Source organism: Pseudochaenichthys georgianus, chromosome 2 (assembly GCF_902827115.2).
Source record: "Pseudochaenichthys georgianus chromosome 2, fPseGeo1.2, whole genome shotgun sequence".
Taxonomy (NCBI): domain Eukaryota; kingdom Metazoa; phylum Chordata; class Actinopteri; order Perciformes; family Channichthyidae; genus Pseudochaenichthys; species Pseudochaenichthys georgianus.
The window spans coordinates 10,749,694-10,768,028 of NC_047504.1; the positions used below are offsets into that span (position 1 = coordinate 10,749,694).

The 18,335-nt window shown below is 42.0% G+C and overlaps 2 protein-coding genes across 5 annotated transcripts in view; one reads left to right on the forward strand and one right to left on the reverse strand.

The window, feature by feature from the left end:
• Positions 1-13,237, forward strand: part of LOC117460295 (protein FAM184A-like) — a 43,123-nt gene extending 29,886 nt beyond the window's left edge. The window contains exons 15-24 of one of the 4 annotated variants that reach the window (XM_034101624.2): positions 2,135-2,249; positions 2,467-2,564; positions 2,994-3,147; positions 3,662-3,789; positions 3,861-4,045; positions 4,475-4,621; positions 4,734-4,851; positions 4,965-5,087; positions 9,033-9,145; positions 9,830-13,237. In XM_034101624.2, coding sequence (XP_033957515.1) covers positions 2,135-2,249; positions 2,467-2,564; positions 2,994-3,147; positions 3,662-3,789; positions 3,861-4,045; positions 4,475-4,621; positions 4,734-4,851; positions 4,965-5,087; positions 9,033-9,145; positions 9,830-9,944 — 1,296 coding nt within the window. In that variant the 3' untranslated portion in view covers positions 9,945-13,237. The remainder of the gene's footprint in view (positions 1-2,134; positions 2,250-2,466; positions 2,565-2,993; positions 3,148-3,661; positions 3,790-3,860; positions 4,046-4,474; positions 4,622-4,733; positions 4,852-4,964; positions 5,088-9,032; positions 9,146-9,829) is intronic. The other 3 variants (XM_034101642.2, XM_034101633.2, XM_034101649.2) reach the window with 3 other exon arrangements.
• A 242-nt stretch (positions 13,238-13,479) lies between these two features.
• LOC117460312 (phospholamban) lies at positions 13,480-17,405 on the reverse strand. Its single transcript, XM_034101661.1, has 2 exons — positions 17,297-17,405; positions 13,480-15,209 (listed from the first exon to the last, which is right to left on the reverse strand). The coding sequence occupies exon 2, from the start codon at positions 15,026-15,028 to the stop codon at positions 14,867-14,869; it is 162 nt and encodes a 53-aa protein (XP_033957552.1). The 5' UTR covers positions 15,029-15,209; positions 17,297-17,405; the 3' UTR covers positions 13,480-14,866.
• Between the last annotated feature and the right edge of the window lie 930 nt (positions 17,406-18,335).

The following is an 18,335-nucleotide window of genomic DNA, read 5'->3' on the forward strand; positions in this document are numbered from 1 at the left end:
TCTCTATGGAGCTATTTCTGTCCATTTCCTCGGCCCAGAGCGATGCAGAAAGGAAGAAAAAAACTGCTGCTATGTTTTTTAATTAGTCTTTCTTCAAAGCCCATATCTCTCCTCATATGTAGGATGTACATACATTTCAGAAGAGAGTGTGTGGGCACCATGTGTTTAATAACCATGTAATTAATCGTCAGGCCTCCTTATAGAGAATGTTTCTAATGGATGTGGAAATATGCAGAGCTGCTCGGTTCAGAAAGCTCAGTCGACTTATTCCCTGCGTCGGGGCAATTCAGAGCCCAGCTGAGTCACAGCTGAAACCGGAAAGGCCAATTTGTCCTCAGAAAAACAGAGCCGGCCAGATTCAAGACTTTTTCAGATGCCCCCAGCGCAAAACATACGGTGGTGCTCAAATCCAAAATGAATAGTCCGTCCTAATTAAACAAAGCTCTGAATATCTGATAAGTCAATGTAATGTCCCCTGAAGTGAAGTGTGTGTGTGTGTGTGTGTGTGTGTGTGTGTGTGTGTGTGTGTGTGTGTGTGTGTGTGTGTGTGTGTGTGTGTGTGTGTGTGTGTGTGTGTGTGTGTGTGTGTGTGTGTGTGTGTGTGTGTGTGTGTGTGTGTGTGTGTGTGTGTGTGTGTGTGTGTGTGTGTTACCCTACACACGTCATTTTAATATATTTAATTTAATTAAAAAATCCTAAACTGCTGCCTTTTTCTGAAAAAAAAAACATGCTCTCTTCATACAGTATATGCATAAAACTCATGCATACGCACATGTTGTACCTCAATACTACTGTAGTATGCATGTATGTACACACTTTAAAAACTCATATAGATGAGGCCACTAAGTGAGGCAGCAGCTACTGTAGTCTGCAGTGAAGACAAATGGACGAGTTATAACTTTAGTGATCTGAGTAGACCTCCTTCCCGCTCCTCTGAGATGAACCGTCACCTCACATTTTAAACATCAAGCCTCTCTGACCTGCTCACACACATCTATGATGGAGACCAACAGCTGCCGGAGGGACAGCAGAAAGTCTCCTGTGCTCTATGATGGAGGAGCTGTAGTACAATTATTGTTATAGAGAGGAGGAGACAGGCTTTTATTTTGAAACTGGCACTTTTATTCCTAATTTCCTTTGTTCTTATCCCATCATATTTCTCCTCCATCCTTCCATTCTTTTACATACGACAGAATCACGACATACCTACCATTTACTTTCTGTTATGTTACTATTTAAATTCCTTTGCAATAGCTAATCTATTTCCTGTTTGGAAATTGTTATGCATTATAAATCCGTCTTAATCCCTGACTTATATATTTTTTAAGGATCCGTTTGACGAGAAGAAGTGTTTGCACGTCTCAATTAATCAAAACATGTTCTTGTTTTGAGAAGTACTTAAAAAGCAGCACACCACATCTGCAGTTTAAGTGGAAAATACATGATTTACTGTGTGTGTGTGTGTGTGTGTGTGTGTGTGTGTGTGTGTGTGTGTGTGTGTGTGTGTGTGTGTGTGTGTGTGTGTGTGTGTGTGTGTGTGTGTGTGTGTGTGTGTGTGTGTGTGTGTGTGTGTGTGTGTGTGTGTGTGTGTGTGTGTGTGGCTTTCTTATCTATAATGACGTTTTTTTCATTAAGATTTTTTCGTCACAAGCCCCAGGCTGTTATTCGTGAGTTTAATTAAGAAGGACACATTTACTGCATTTAAACCCAGATCCAGCACCTTCATCCCTGCCCTGCTCCTCATCCTCTCATTTTAAATCCATCTTACCTTGCAGCCACTAATGTAGTTCTCCTCCAGCACTAAATCCCGCGGGGGTTTAACTACTTCAGCCTGAGTGGCGTGTGGCGGGCCAGAGCCGTCATGTTGTTATTTGTCCCTGTGTGCTGTCACTTGCTGTCAGGACTCAGTGTTTGGCATACTGTGACAAGCTGTCAGAACACATCCTGACAAACAGTCTGAAGAGGATCAATGGCAGCTCAAATATGTTGACCTAATTGAATGTTTGCATCGAGCCACTTGTGTGTTTCCTGGAGTTACATTACTTCTCAAACCACCGAGAAGAAACGTGTCCTTGCTGCTGCTTCTCTGCTTCTCTGATCTGTGCATTTCTCCACCTCCTCCTCTGGGTTTCAGATCTCTCTGCTGAAGCAGTCTCTGGAGCTGCAGCTGTCCCAGTCTCAGTCCTCTCTGCAGCAGCTGCAGTCTCAGTTCAACCAGGAGAGGGAGCTGCTGAGCCAGCAGCTCAAAGGTCAGCTGCTCTCAGGTTTTCAGAAAACAAGACATGGTTACTTTTGATCATTTGCACGAGATGAACGGTTATATAAAAGTGCATTTCAACAACAAGGCAATTCAAAGTGCTTCAGGACATACTGTGATGTACCAAAAAATAATTGTTGAAAGATACAGTGGATTTAAATAACTGTGTTTTTGTTTATGTTTATGTCTGTGTGTGTGCGTGTTTGCAGAGATGCAGAGAGAGCATCAGAGGAGAGAGCATCGACTACAGGAGGCTCACTGCTGCGCACTGAGCACCATGGAGGAGGCCCGGCAACACCAGTTCAGGGTAGGACACACACACACACACACACACACACACACACACACACACACACACACACACACACACACACACACACACACACTTCCTGTTTCTATACAAGAATCAGTATCTTTTCACACACACACACACTTGAAATCGCCTCATCATCATTATCTAACAGCTGGCCTACAGAGCTGCACTTATTCCTCGGTTACATCTCCTGTCCTGCTTCGAGATGTCCTTCCTATCTCCATCCTTCCCTATTTCTCGGAAATCTTTGGACACACACACACACACACACACACACACACACACACACACACATTGTTTGTCTTCTGCGTTTCAGCTTCATAAAGTCAAATTCCCCGCATGAAATGCCAAAGCATCCTCCAGGTTCTCGTTGTCTCTACCCATTTGCTGATGTCACTGTGTTATGTAATGGTCCTGCTTCAGAGCCTGGAGGAGCGTCTGAAGCAGGAGCAGAGGGAGGAGGTGCACGCTCTGAAGGAGGCGCACCGGAGGACCCTAGACATCCTGAGGCAGCAGTCGGACCAGGAGCTGCAGACGCTGCGCTTTGAGCTGGAGGACGAGGGCAAAGCCAAGCTGGGTAACTGAGGAGAAACACAGGGGGTGGGGGGGGGTTATTCGTATAACTAAGATCATGCATAAAGAAAATATTAATGATACAAAAAATACACATCCTGGAACAGTTCTAAGGATATTTAGAACCTGCCTACCTATTGCACATAGTTGGTATTTAACAACAAGGCGTGTTATCGTCTGTGTTATTGTGTGGGGTCTACGAGGGGCCGTGGTGGTTGTATAGTCTGCGGTGTCTCTCAAACCAAAGCAATAACGTGTAATACTCTGTGAAGATGCTTTTAACCTGCTGCTGTGTTGATGCTTGTTCCTGAAGTGATGACGACAAGATGCTGACTATTAGTGGTTATGTTTCTACCCATGATGCCGTGGTGTTGCTTGGCGTTCCCCCCCTGTGTTAATGTTCCCCCCCTTTACCTCAGCATGTCCCTGAAGACACTTCACCCCAAATTGTATTGAGTATGTAAGTCGCTTTGGATTAAAGCGCCTAACAAGCGACATGTAATGTGTCTGTCTGGCAGCGTCTCTCCGTGCCGAGCTGAACCACCTCCACGCTGCGTCCATAGAGCACCTGAAGCAGATCCACCTGAAAGAGAACTCCTCTGCCAAGCGAGAGCTGGAGAAGGCGCTGGAGCACAGCCAGCAGCAGGTACACGCCTCTCCAAAAAGTGTCGGTTTAATTCTGCTTTATTTCCTCTAACGTCTTCCGCCTCCTCCCAGGAACAGGAGCTGATCGTTCGCATCTCAGACATGCAGGCGGAGCTGTGTTCCCGTAGCAACCGCATCACGGACCTGGACCACGAGATCCACTCTCTGAACGAGACCATCAGCACTCTGACCCGAGAGCTGGAGATAAAGGGCAAAGAGGTGCTGAGGGTCCGGAGCGAGGCCAACCATCAGATCAGGTTCAGCGCACAGGAAGATAACATGAATACACTCACTGAACTATATGTATGTCCTCAAAGCCGTGACTCAGCAGTCTCTGACCCAGATTGCAGTAATCCTGCTCTCACATCACATGGGAATAACCAGCTGACCGCTTATAATTAAAAGCATGAACCCAAGTATGCCCCAGTGTGAACCGTATGCTTCAAAGCACATACATGTACTTTGTTTAAAGTACACACTCGTGTTTTTACATTAAGAAGTTAAGAGTGAAATACTGAATTTCCCCTCGGGTATTAATAAAAGTATTAATATTTTAGCTACTTTTTGTTTGTTTGTCAGATGGATTATGGAAAAAAATTGTAAACTTCAGAAGAACCCGAAACATTTTGAGCGAATCCAAAAAAAGTCTCTCTCCCAGTGTAGTTGATTGTCTCTCTCTGCTGCAGGGCTCACGAACAAGACCTTTCCAGGAGACATGAGAGGGATCTGGGGGAGATGAGTATAGTTCATCACAGAGAAACGCAGATCATCCTGGCTGACTTCAACAAGGCCCAGGAGGTCCTCAAAGACAAGATCACGGCGCTGCAAATCCTGTGAGTCAGAGAGGCATTCTGTTGTGTTGCCACTTCTGCAGCTTTCTCACGCTCGGAACCACCGCTTTCTCCTCGTCATCGTGTTGTCTCTCTTGTGTATGTGTATGTGAAGGTTGGAGGGGACAGAGGACAAGTTGAGACACAGAGAAAGCCGGCCAGAAGACCTGCATGTCATCGCAGACCTCAGAGAGATGGTCACCGAGAGAGAAGGCCTGGTGAAGAAGCTGGTGGTGAGTCCTGATGTTCCGACATCATATCACTAACAATGGCACATTTGAAAACACAATTCCAGTCGACGTGTCCTGCAGTACGAGTTATCAAAAATGGTTTCCTCTGTTATCAGTCTTATGGTCTTTCTCAGGACGACAAGAAGTTCTACCAGCTGGAGTTGGTCAACAGGGAGACGGGCTTCAACAAGGTGTTCAACTCCAGTGCCAACGTAGGTGTAATCAACCCTCTCATCAAGGTGAGTGTTTTATTACCCATAGGCCCTTGTGGCGTAGATACTACGGTGGTGTAATATTGTTCTAACTCGGACATTTTCTGATCATAATGTACCTTCTCTTCAGCCTTCTCTTTCCATTCCTACTAGGGCTGTACCCGAATATTCGACTATTCGAATATTCGTTCGTTGGCCAACTATTCGGGTTTCAATTTCATTATTCGGATATTCGTTTTTTTTTTTTTTTTTTTCAAACAAAAAAATATTTTTAAAAATAAAATATTTTTCAAACAAATTAATATATTTTTCTAAATGTATGCTATTAATAAAGGCGAATTGCCATATTCTTATACTATATTTATACTTTTGAATTGCACTGTTAAAATGCGGAAATATATACAATCTCAGCCTGTGCTCCTGACATTGCGTTCACTGTTCACAGTCACGAACGCAAATGGCACGCTTCACCTCTCTTCACCTCGTTTCACCCATAAAATGCCGAAGACTTCAGCTGTGTGGGACCATTTTAAATTGGACGACGGTAAAAAGAAGGCAGTGTGCCAAATATGTGATAAGAAACTGGCCTACCACGGTGGCACAACAACTCTGAAAAGTCACCTGGATGCTGTAACCTAGCTTAGCTTAGCTGTTGTGAAGTTGCCATGATGAAGCTGCTTTATCCGCCGTTTAAACAGTAACGTTAAACATGATAAAAACGTGCACTTACTTTGCTTGGAAAATAGTTGCAAGCAAGCAACCGAATAATTTTTTTATATTAGTTTTTTAATTGTATCAGCATAGTGAAAATAATAGGAGTAATGTGGGAACATCTGGGGCTAAGGCAATTATTGGCATAAAGTTGAGTAGCTCAGCCTAATAATACATTGTGGCCATAGGTGCATCCCCACGCATCCCAGCCATCAACATCCTCAACAATACAGCAGACCCTACAGTTAAAAAAAACGATAACGGAGAAAAGAAAGATAGAGATAACAGATGCCATAGTACATTTCATCGCTATGGATATGAGACCCATTTACATAGTCGAAGGCGAAGGCTTCAGAAAATTAATGAAGAAGATGGAGCCCGGCTACACTGTCCCCAAACGCTCCAGTATTTTAGATGCCATGTCTCTGAAGTACAGCGATCACCGAGACCAAATTGTAACTCAGATTGAAAACTCAACTGCCGTAAGTTTTACAACGGACATTTGGACCACCTCGGTGCGTATGGAGGCGTATATGGCTGCAGTGTTGGGAAAGTTCACTTTCTACATGAACTAGTTCAGTTCACAGTTCACACATTTTAAAATGAACTAGTTCAGTTCATAGTTCATAATTCAAAATGTTGAACTAAAGTTCATGGTTTCAAAAATGAACTAATTTATAGTTCATAGTTATTTTTTCAATACGTTGCTGCGAGCTATTATTTGTCTCCTGTACGTTGTTAATGGGCCATTTCAATGTTTACAATATCCTCAGAGGGCCGTACAAGTTATTGACCTCTGCTTAAAAAAACTAAAATCACAACTCATTCATTTCATTCTGTGCAAAGAAAAAGCAACCTCTTAATCCAGATATCTCACCATGACTCGCGTATGCATGCACGTGCAGGGTGTGGCGTGACCACCAACACAGAAAGATATGGACACAAGATGTGTGCAAATGTATTTAGTTTCCTATCCATGTGAACATGATTTAAGTGGGGGGGACCTAACCTCCTATAGGGGGGTCCGGGGGGTGTGCTCCCCTGGGAAGATTTGTTGCACTTTGAGAGCAACATTAGGAGATCTATGGACACATCTCTCAACACCCAAACACAACTGTAAGCAGATTTTCTTTTAATTTATGGATATTTGACAAATCACTACCCTTTCAAACTGTATTCTTCTTTATTAATAACTGTCATATAGTATTTTATACCTGTTTACTTTATTCTCTTGTTTTTTTTATAACTATAATGATCATATAAAGATGTGCCTTTACCTCACTGGTTGTAGACAAAGCTTCTTATATTCGTTAGCATAGCTAGCTAACCAGATGCTAATGATAACAACACAGTTATTGACTGTATGACAGATGAGCAGATCGCCACTGGGCTTTCAACTAAAGACACAGACACGCAGAAACTGCGGCATGTGTATGGACTTATCGGTACTGCAATGTCTGAAGTGCTGGAGTGGCGTTCTGGTGCTCTCCGTCAGAACTGCACCCCTGTCAGTCGAGACATATACCACGTGATGACACGTTAGGCTCGTGTTGTGTTCAAGGACCCTGACCTTGGCCAGGAAAAACAGGCACTCGCTTGTTTAATTTTTTTGCGGTCTAGATTTCTTTCATTTTTTTATTTTTTGCGTGTGTTTATAAATTACCTCGAGGGCCGTACCAAATTGTCTCGCGGGCCGTATACGGCCGGAGGCCGGAGGTTCCCCACCCCTGCCGTAGAGTCTCACTCTGAGCGAGTGCTGCTGCAGCTGCTCTCGGCTTCGTCCATACTAATTCATTCATTCATTCAATGCTCGCCGGTTCCGCGGTCCCACATTGTTTGTTGTGAGGAGTCTGATATATTTAGTATATTTATATTTTAGTGCGACAGCCAGGGGTGACAGGCGCGTACGCGTCACAGGCAGCTTGCTGTTGCCAGATTGGGTGGTTTTCCGCATTATTTTGAAGCCTGTTTACGGTGTGTTTTAACTGGGTTTTCGGCTGAAAGGCATATGAAATCTGGCACACTTTTGAACGCCGTTATAATACAGTGCTGAGAATGAACGCAGTTTTGAACGCCGTTATACAGCGCTGAGAATGAACGCGTTCTCAATTACGTTCATCTAGCGGAAATACAGTACGTTCAGTTCACGTTCGCCCAAAATATGAACGCGTTCATGAACGATCGTTCATTGAACGCGTTCAGGTACATCACTGTATGGCTGTCACCTGTCATTTCATAACTCGCGAGTGGAAACTCTGTAACTTTGTTTTGGAAACCAAAGTAATGGAAGTAAACCATACGGGAGTAAATATTGCAGAACAGCTTGGAGAAGTGGCGGACGCCTTTGCCATTCCGAATTATAAGCGAGTAGCCGTTGTCCACGACAATGCCAGCAACATGAAGCTGGCAGCTGAAATATGTGTTTTGTATCTTTGTTTGACTGTTCAGGTTGTAAAATGTTATAGACGGAATGTGGAACCAGATTTGGTCCCCGGGTGCTGCGCTGGGTTAAATGCAGAGGACACATTTAGTTTTAATGTTTGCGAGTACTGATACAATAAATACATATAAATCGTAATAGTATGCTCCATCTGCGCTTCTGCTTAACAGCGTGTTGTCAGGTGTCTCGGATTCGGAGCGTGTTATGATGAAACCTTTTGGGGGAAAAAAAAAATGTGAAAAAAAAATGTGAAAAAAAAATGTATTAAAAAAAAAAATACAAATCTCTCCGCACCGAATATTCGAATATTCGCTGCTGATTACTACCGAATATCCGGAGCCCGAAAAATGGTATTCGGGACAGCCCTAATTCCTACCTTAAGTGTATTCTGTTGTTTGAGCTCCACGAGGTATCAAAGCACGATATCATCCCATTCTCCTGTGTGTGTGAGCATTACATGATATGAGCTCTGTGCACAAAGCTGCTGGTCGCCCTCCTGATGCTCACAGCTGCTCCTGTTGAGGAGACATTCAGAAACAATAGCGCTTGATTTCAGCACCATAACATCAGGCCTCTTCTTCCTCTCTCTCCTTCTCCTCCTCCTCCTCCTCCTCCTCCTCCTCCTCCTCCTCCTCCTCCTCCTCCTCCTCCTCCTCCTCTGGCTCATGGTGGAGTTGTTACCTGAACAGCATTTCATTTACCAATCACATTATCTCAAATCTAAACCCTGGCGGTGGAGGAATAAGCTCCGCCCCCCTCAGACTTTGGACAGCTCCCTCCACACTGTTCAGCCCTCTTCCTCTCTCTCTCCTCTTCCTCAGCTCCTTCCTCTTCCTCCTCCTTATCTCCATCCTCCACTTCATCCCATGTCAAGCCTTGCTCTTCCTCATGCTCCTCATCCTCAGGAAGCCCCGGTACAGCAGAGCGTTAGGAGGTGAGAATGAATCTCTTACTGCCACTGCTGCCCCTCTACTTTCACACGGAGAGTCACCTTCTGCAAACACTCTACCTCACCTCACCTCCTAGCTACCTTCCCTTTCTCCTCACCCCTTACCCGTAGCTAAAGAAGGGATTATTTCCTTCACAGGTAGATATTAGCATTTTGACAAAAGCTGAAGTGACACATCTTTTTTTCTGCTTTTCAGGAATGAAAATCTGTAAATCTGCAACCACTAAGTACGCAGTCTGGTGCATTTTTTACCAAATGATGTCTTTGCCCACACTGTATTTCCTTAAATGCACAGTATGTGAGTTTTACTCGAGCTTTTTGTCCCTCACACCACAATGCAATGGATCACATGGGAATCTTTTCATTCCTCACATCGCGGCAGTCTCTCTCCATTAGTTCAGGGTCAACAGAGAAATCGAATGAAGATATAATCTCTTTTTGATCTATTATGCTTTAACGTCTCATTTTCCTTTTTCGTATCATTGAACTATCACACAATCGCTCAGAGAATCTCTTTGAAAGGTACTCTCCGTCCACACTGACAAAAGCCTCTCACCAAACTGGCAAAGGAAGTTCAAAAGAACTGCAGTGATTTAAAAGTGCACGTCGCAAATGGGAAGCACCCTGCCTGAATCTCAGTTTGAGTGTCTCTTCTGTTTCCTCCCTCAGCCTTCCTGAAGCCAACGCCACAACCCCACCCGACCCATCGGGGGTGGAGGCGGGAAAAAGCCTCGAGTGCGTAGTAAAAGATGAGGACCTCTACTCGCAGTACTTCACTTTCTGACTGTCGAAAACAAATCTGTCAAAAAAATGAAGGTAATGGGACAGAGAGCTAAAGCTGGACAGCAAACTGTAGGTTTGGAAAGTCATTTGGACGACATTAGTATATCAAACGTCCATCACGTGCAGGACTGAGTGTGTGCTTCAGTGTGATTGCAACCTTAGGGCTTCCATATGAGTGCCCGAACATGAAAGTGTGCATGTAGCATTCATTAACACTTTTATACCGTCTGCAACATGTGACATTTGTGAGAGCCTAACCCTAAGACCCTTCAAAGTATCCCACATACATTTTAATGGAATGAGGCGAATAGACTTATGACTTCGTTATTTCATGTTATATATGGATAAGTGGAAGGGAAATAAATTGTCATAACTGATAGAAACAACTGCCTTTAAACATTCTCCATGAAATAATGATCCCTTATGATATTTGAAACAGAAACTGGGAATTTAAGCTCATACAAAAGGTCACAAACTGTCACAGTGAGTATAAAGTGTGACTGTAGATTAAGAGGAAATGTTTTCACCTTCATATAAGATTTTTTTTGTACATCAACATGTGTCTTACACGCTGTGATCTAAGGTTCAGCCAGGAGAACGTCTTTTGCCTTGATACTCGCCTTTAGTCATCCATGCTGTCTCCCCGTGTGAAAATGCACACATTCAAACATGTGTTTGTGAAAAAGGGACAAACCCCGCTGTTGATTCGGGTTTTTTTTTACCTAAATAATCTACAGTACTCCACAATGACGACACCAGCAAAATAAAAAGCCTAACTTTAGCTTCCTGTCCCAGGACTTCAACTGTGTACATACAGTTTATGTTTGAAAGTCATTTTCAAATAGGGGGGCTTGATTACCACACCTGAACATGGTTGGAGAGGAAAGGAATCAAGCACCTCTCATATTTTTGTTATTGCAATATTTGTAACATGCTACTGTTTTTCTACGGTCTGTATGTGGTGGACCAGAGATGTGCAGAAAGAGAGTTCTGTCAGCGACATGTTGAACGTTTTTTAATGCCAAGGAGTGTTTAATCAGACACTTTATTTTCATTACTTGCTATGTGTTCATGTCGCTGCCTGAAGCCTCCTGCTGCGCCTCTCTGCAGGACACAGACCTTAGAGCATGTGGAAACAGAAACACTATCATGATGCTGCTGTCACTCACTTGAAATCCTCACACGTTCAGTTTTTTGGTGTACCGTCTGTTTTCTAACTTGAAAGTTTACATCGTTCTTGTGTCATCTTCATGACTTGAAGTCCATTCAGTATCCGGTACAGTTTCCAGACTGCATGGTCACCTTCAGCCAGAGGAAGGCTGCTTCTTACTTACTGAACATTGGACAGAGAAACGTGAGGTTTGAGAGTTTACTTCCTGTTTCAACGACAACACGAACCGTTTCATCACAGCTCGTCTTCCATAGCTGAATCCACTGAAGCAGGGGTCGGCAACCCCTGGCACGCGGGCCACCATTGGCACGAGGCACCGTAACCAGTGGCACACTAGGAATAAGTGTGCAAAAATATTTAAATTGTATTTTCGGATCCTGAACGAGACGGCCGCCAGGGCGCGTCTCCACGTTATAAGCCATGCACGCAGCGCAGCCCCGCTCTCTTTAACTCCAGGCGACTTTCTGCCGCTTTCCTCCGTGGTGCTGACCGTCTCACCACAGAGGAAAGCACTTCACAAATTGCAGCACCCATAAGGAGCTGGACACATGCCGCAGTTTTTGCGTGGCTGTGTCTTTAGTTGAAAGCCCAGTGGCGATCTGCTCATCTCTCATCGAAATAACATGCTACAAAGGGGCGGACTGTCCACCTGTGTGTTCTGGAGAATCACGGAACGGACGATCGTCCTTATTATTATGCCGTTTAAACAAATTATTTAAATGTCTTTGTTAAATTTGGCATCATGTAAGTTGCGCTGACAGGTCCACACACTGCTTCCCCGCTGATATCGTCGGCACGCTGATAAAAGATTTTTTTGGAATGGCAGTTCATATCAAAAAGGTTGCCGACCCCTGCACTAAAGGCCTCAATGGTTACAGGAAGTGTTTTCATTGTTTATCTTCACAAGTTATTAAAGACACTTTAATAATACAATCCTCATACATCTACTAAATACTAAATATATTTACAGGTTTTTGATCATCTGCTCATTTTACTGCATGTAAAACGACATTATCACAGCTTCTCTAAATCAACAGTTTTGTCAGATAAAAAAAGAAACCCTTCCTGAAACCAAGTTGAGAGAGATCCTGTGTGTATATGTGTCATATGGGAAAGTGATCCTGATGTCCACAGCTGATATTACATTGTTTAGTTGTAAATATTGACCTGTAATAAATAGAGGATGATATGGGATCCATGCGCACTGTGAAGAATATATTTATTCAAATGAATATGTTGATATATTGACATTTACGCTCAAACATCTGCATCAGACAATGCACAAGTGTTTAGTTTCTTATAAGCGATTTTTAATTAATGCATTTTCTCACTATTTTATTTCCATTTGAAGAAGCACACCCTGGAGGCTGCCCTGTTTCAAAGTGATAGAGTGAAACCACAAGGTCCATACAGTGAACTTTTGATTATATCACATGATCTTCGTCAGCTGATAGAGTTTGCGCTGTTGTCCTTTTACTATCTCCACTTGTTTCCCCTTGCACTTTGATTTGTTACTGCACTTTCTCGTCAATGTCGCCTCAAAAGTTGAGGTTCAAAGCTTATCCACATATCACATAATCTTCAATATTATTTATTGTTTTTTATGAACAAAGAAACGTGTAAAAATAAAATATCAAATATTTATTTATTTATCTGTTTGTTTTTTTACTTTCTGTATTGTTTGGAGTAATGTATGTCCTTTCCTCTGAGCCATTTGATCGATTTCTCTGAGCTAAAGACGTTTCTCTCCATCACATGACCCTGTCCATTGTTACCCTGAGATTTATGTCTTTTTGTATTAAATGTTGTAACCTTTCAAACTGAACAGCTTCTCAAAGCCTGGCAGAGGAAACTGGAAATGTGCTTTATTTTAAAACTGGCATCAACAGACCATCAGTGAACCATAGCAACTGCAACTCATTAAATCTGAATTGTTTGTTAAAATGTTGTATGTGACGATTTGCTGATCAGGGTTTTTTTCCCTTCACTTTTAACGCAGAAAAACTGGAAGAAAAGATTGTGACATCTTTACACTTTAGGAAATAAACTGAAATGGTAAATGTGCTACAGTTTGTATTTGAGTTGAAAGTGATTTGAATACAGCTTTGTGACTTATTATTTAATGATGTCTGTCTTGTCTTTTTTGAAGTAAAAAATATATAACAATTATAGCAACAATATTTATTTATATTTATATAATTTCTGTTGTATGTTATGGAACAGTAAATTATGATTGTGAGATCAAGCCTTCTGTCGTGCTCTTTTTAATGTGTGTGTACGTGTGTACTGTACGTGTGTGTACACATTACACAAATGTAAAATCAGCAGGTGCAATAAATTAAAAAACAAATTCTCCACACTTCCAGAAAGAGAAAACACTTTAATTTCACTGACCATTAGCGTTTCATAGTTTAAAAGTCAGGTGATGCAATCTTTAAACACATATAAGAACTGCTTGTTTCCTCAATAACAACATTAAGTGAAATCACACCATGCTAAGTGAAGTCTGCAACAACTTATACACTGCATAAGGTCTTTATCAGGTTGTTTGTGGTGAGCATATGTTTACAAATCTCTATTTGCACACTTTAAAAACCAAGCAAAGTAGTCCATAACTCACATAGTGAATTAAATGAGAGAAATGTTCATGTGCACCTTTAGGAACACATGCAGGTAAGGTAGGTAACTACGTAGAAGCCATAACTAATGAGACTACGCTTGCTCAAACACATGAACTCTCACCCCAATGCTTACACTATCATGTCTACTCTGAGCGAATTATTCACAGTGCTCTACTTCTCTTCAAAAATAATGTACAATGTGAGAAAAACAGTTAAAACACTAAATAAAACTGTTTCATGTTTACACTCATTTTTCCAACGCAATTCGGCTTACATAGAATGTAGGGGCTGCGAGCTAACAGCTAACGTTAGCTCAGAAGCTAACATTATCATCTTGGTTCTGTTTACGAAATATGCAGACATTTAGGCGTCTTTTTTTTTTATACCACAAGCCGAATTAACCAGAAAGACCCTCTCCAAACCAAGTGGAAACGGTGAGTAAAACCAGTAAAGACTGAATAAAGCAGTTTCACATTCTTCATAAGGTTTGACTGGATGTGGCTGCGAGCTAATGCTAACGTTAGCTCAATTTGTTTTCAAAGATACATTCCAGAGGTTAGGAAGTGTTTACAGGATGCCAAATATGCATAAAGGTATTTTCAGACACCTGTTGACTGAAACCCTTTATCTGGTTAAAATGTAAATTAAAATACGTCTTATGTCTTCAAAAGTGTAGCATATTGTGTATATATATATGTGGCTTAACACTAGTCCTTTATGACTGCTTACACATTAACAAGTTGAGCAAATGAAACTCCTTGATTCAAGTTAGAGATTGATAGATAGACACTGAAATGCAACATGGCTTGAATAAAGAGGTTAAATCAACCTGAACACTTTATAATGTAAGCAGGGACTGAAAGAGCAGCATAAAAATACATGAAATGTTTCAGGGAAGTTTAAACTATTGAAGCTGGATCATTCCCTCAAGAAAAAGAGGCAGGGAAGCTCCCATTTTTTAACAGGGTTTGGCCAGATATTGTTTTCACATGGACCTCCATGATCGTTCTTCATAGCTGTCAGGAATTAAGCTGTAAAGATGGAGCTGATAAATTATTGCTTAATAGATCTCAACCCAACCCTCGTCCACAGAGATCTGCCATGTTGCACGGTGTCAGGCTCCTGTGGCCCTCAGCTGCTCAGCAGGACGATGATGAAGATGAGCAGCAGGCAGATGAGGATGAGGGTGAAGTTGACGAAGAGTTCCTGCAGGTTCCTCTTGACCTGGGGAGTCACCTCGATCATGGATGCTCGACGTATGGCCGACTTGGTCATGTGCTGGACACGCTCCATGAGGACAGGTTAGATTTTGATAGATTTTTGTTAAGAAAGCAGAGAGCTGGGTCAGGCTGCTGGGCCTCAGGCTGGTTTCAGGTGAAGTCAAACTGCTGCAGGTGAGCTCAGGTCAGGTGTTTTTGGTAGTCTAGCATAAAATGGTTAAGTCCTTGTTAAGCCTCTTCTCTTCTCTCTGCAGCTGGAAAGATAAGATAAGATTAACACCACGAAGGGCCAAAAGTAGGATATTAATTACCTTTAACACAGACAGTAAGAAAAGCATGTTAACGACATAGTTCAATCTCACTTTGCCTTTGAATTTAACAAAAAAAAAGAATCCCTTTAGCCCCCTCCTGTGGTAATGCCTCCTGTTGAGATGTTGTTTGACCTTCGTGTATCGCAGCACATGGTGTGATGATAACAGAGGCGCCAGTGGACGGCTGGTGATGTGTTGATCCAGACTCTTGAAGAGGCAGCAACACAATGTGACTGACTGGAGGTGTGCATTATGAAAAGACATGAAGTGAAACACGTACCTCATTTTGAGATTGTATTAAATATAAAATAAAGCTTCTAGGCTAGTTGTCTTTGTATCTGAAAGTAGTCAATCATTGCATAGGTAAGAAAAATACCCAGTGTGATTTCTAAGTTAATTTTCCTGCTGATGTTGCTCAGCACAGAGAGCCATTTATTACCTTTTCCACACATCTATTTTTGTCATTTCACTTTAGTTTTTCCTTCACACTTGATCACTTGACATGCTAGCACCTTAACACACACCCATGCACACACACCTTTTCAAACCTCTTGGGATAACTGTGGAAGAGTGCACGTCAGCTTTGAGACCTTAAACTTCCGACCTGACTGAAGTGTCTTCTCTGACACGTTGATTTTTTAAGCCCTGGAGACTTAGACAGCCGCTGTCCATGTGAAATGAAATGTCTCATGTCTGTATTTGCTTCCTGTCTTTAGTTTCCCTCAGCATTCTCAGCATCAACAGAAGCTCAGACTTGCCCAAAAACAATACATATCAGTAATTCCTGGCATATTATGAGGCCCCTGTCTAGCTTTTGTCGCCTGAATCAGAGAAATTGAGAGAAATCTCCTGGTTTCATTACTTTGAAACCTTTGGGGTTAAGGGACTGAGGTGTGTGTGTGTGTGTGTGTGTGTGTGTGTGTGTGTGTGTGTGTGTGTGTGTGTGTTATCCTCCACTCGCCCACACACATCAGCCACATCATTATGAGCCGAGTGCCGACTGTCAATCATTTCCTGTTTTCTTCTCTGTGACGAGTGCGCAAGTAATCCTCATTTCCACAAAAAAAGGGAAATGAAAAAGTGAAATGTTGACTGTAAATACTCCCAGGCTTTGTCATTTCTTAAAGCCGATGTTAAGTAGCCATTATAACAGATGTCACAACCCAAAGACCCCCGAATAAGCCTCTTATTACATCTGAAGACTGATAGTCTCTGTTACACACTTTTCTCAAATCTTTACCATTTTCCCTGTGAGCTTAATTTTTGATTATTTTGCACCATTTGCATATTTCGTTATTGATCAATATACTTTTCTTCTTTATTGTGTATTGAACTTCTCAATCACTGGACATCCCTGTTAGCTGGCTTTTGTCTTCTGCGTCCAGAGGTCATCATCGCGTAAATACAACTAAATACAACTAAATCTGTTGCCAGCATGGAAAAGTCCACACATCAAGATCACAGGATGAATATCCGGGGAAAAAAACATCTCATATTGATTTTCTGAAGCCAATTTGATTTGTTATCGTCTGCTCCTGTAAAACTATGACATGTTTTTTTAGATTTGAGCTGATGAGCGCTCCGAAGAGAAAAAAAGTGCTTTAGATGGGAATATAAGAAGTGGAGAAGACTGTTTATCCTTCTGGGAACTTCAGTCCAGTTTCCATTCCCCCTCCTAGCCCTCTGCGCAGAGTTTACTGTGTGTGAACAAGGACTTTTTTTATAAGAGTGATTTTACACAGTCTCCCTCTGTAACGCATAGTTACCCTTACAGTAAATCAATCTACTAATCTCACCGACGGACCTATTATAAATCAACTAATTTACACTTTAAAAAGCCATTAGGGTGCCATAAGAAGTGCTTTATAGTCATTAAACTACTAGAAATAGCAATACTTAGCATATTTAAATGGCTGTTCAAGTCTTATTATTGATTCTGAGCCTTATAATCATTTATCATCTCCCCATCTACTACCCTAAAAGGAATTAGAAATAAAGAGCAGATGTGAGGAGAGGATGCTGGTTCTTACCTTTCAGTTGAGAACAGAGCTGCTGGGAGTTTGAGAGAGAAATGTCAGATATGCATCGCTCTCCAACGCTGTAAACACAATGTGAGAGAGGGGGGGGGCAGAGAGGGAGGGAGGCAGGACATCCTAGAAAATATTTTAGGAGAGTGGGGATGCCGAGGTTGGACCATGTCTGATGAGTCATACGTGCGTTGAAGAATTTAGGTTAGTGTAGACAAATCTGAAAGTTGTTTGATGAATAAGCTTGTAACGTAATGTAATCTCGTGACGGCCCTATCTTCTAATTCTTATACCAAGTGCCCTAGAAGATGCACATGTATGTAGCCAGAGAACAACTAACAATGCTACGTGGGGGAATGACTTCTTGTGCTCATCCATTTATTTGCGGCCCCTTCAGCATCCTAAAGCGTTGCACAGGTCACCTTGTTTGGATTCCTGAGCCAGCTGGCAGCTTGGCTCCTAATCAAACATCATGTACTCTATTGTCTTCATTATCCTGGCAGCCTGATAAACACTCAACAGCTGATGGAGCCTCTAAATATACAGTCCGGCCATGACCACACCAGCAAAGAGCCCGCAAATTGATCCTCTGGGATCCTGATATTGAAGCAGCCGTGACAAAATAATTTCCTAAATAGCCGCATAATCTAAATATGGCTTGTATCATCAGGCTGGTTTAATCCAGCCATGTAACAACAACAACAACAACAACAGCTTTTTTATTGTTGCTCCTGTTGAATAAATAATATATTTATGTGCCTGTTAGCAAGAGCACAACAGCACTAGAGATTCTATTGTCTAACATTTATTGAAAAATGCTTCTCCTATGTGCTAATTTTTAAGATCAAAGAATCAAATTGATTGCCAACCTTCATGGTAACGTTTAAAATGTGTATTTTGTGTCATACTCCATAGATGCATACCCACGTATATCACTATAAATATACATAAGGACCTGTTTTGGGGTTAAGTCCTGCAGGATCCTCCACATGGGAGGAATCAAAACATACAAGCCCTTCTAAAAAGTCCAGAAAAAGTAAAA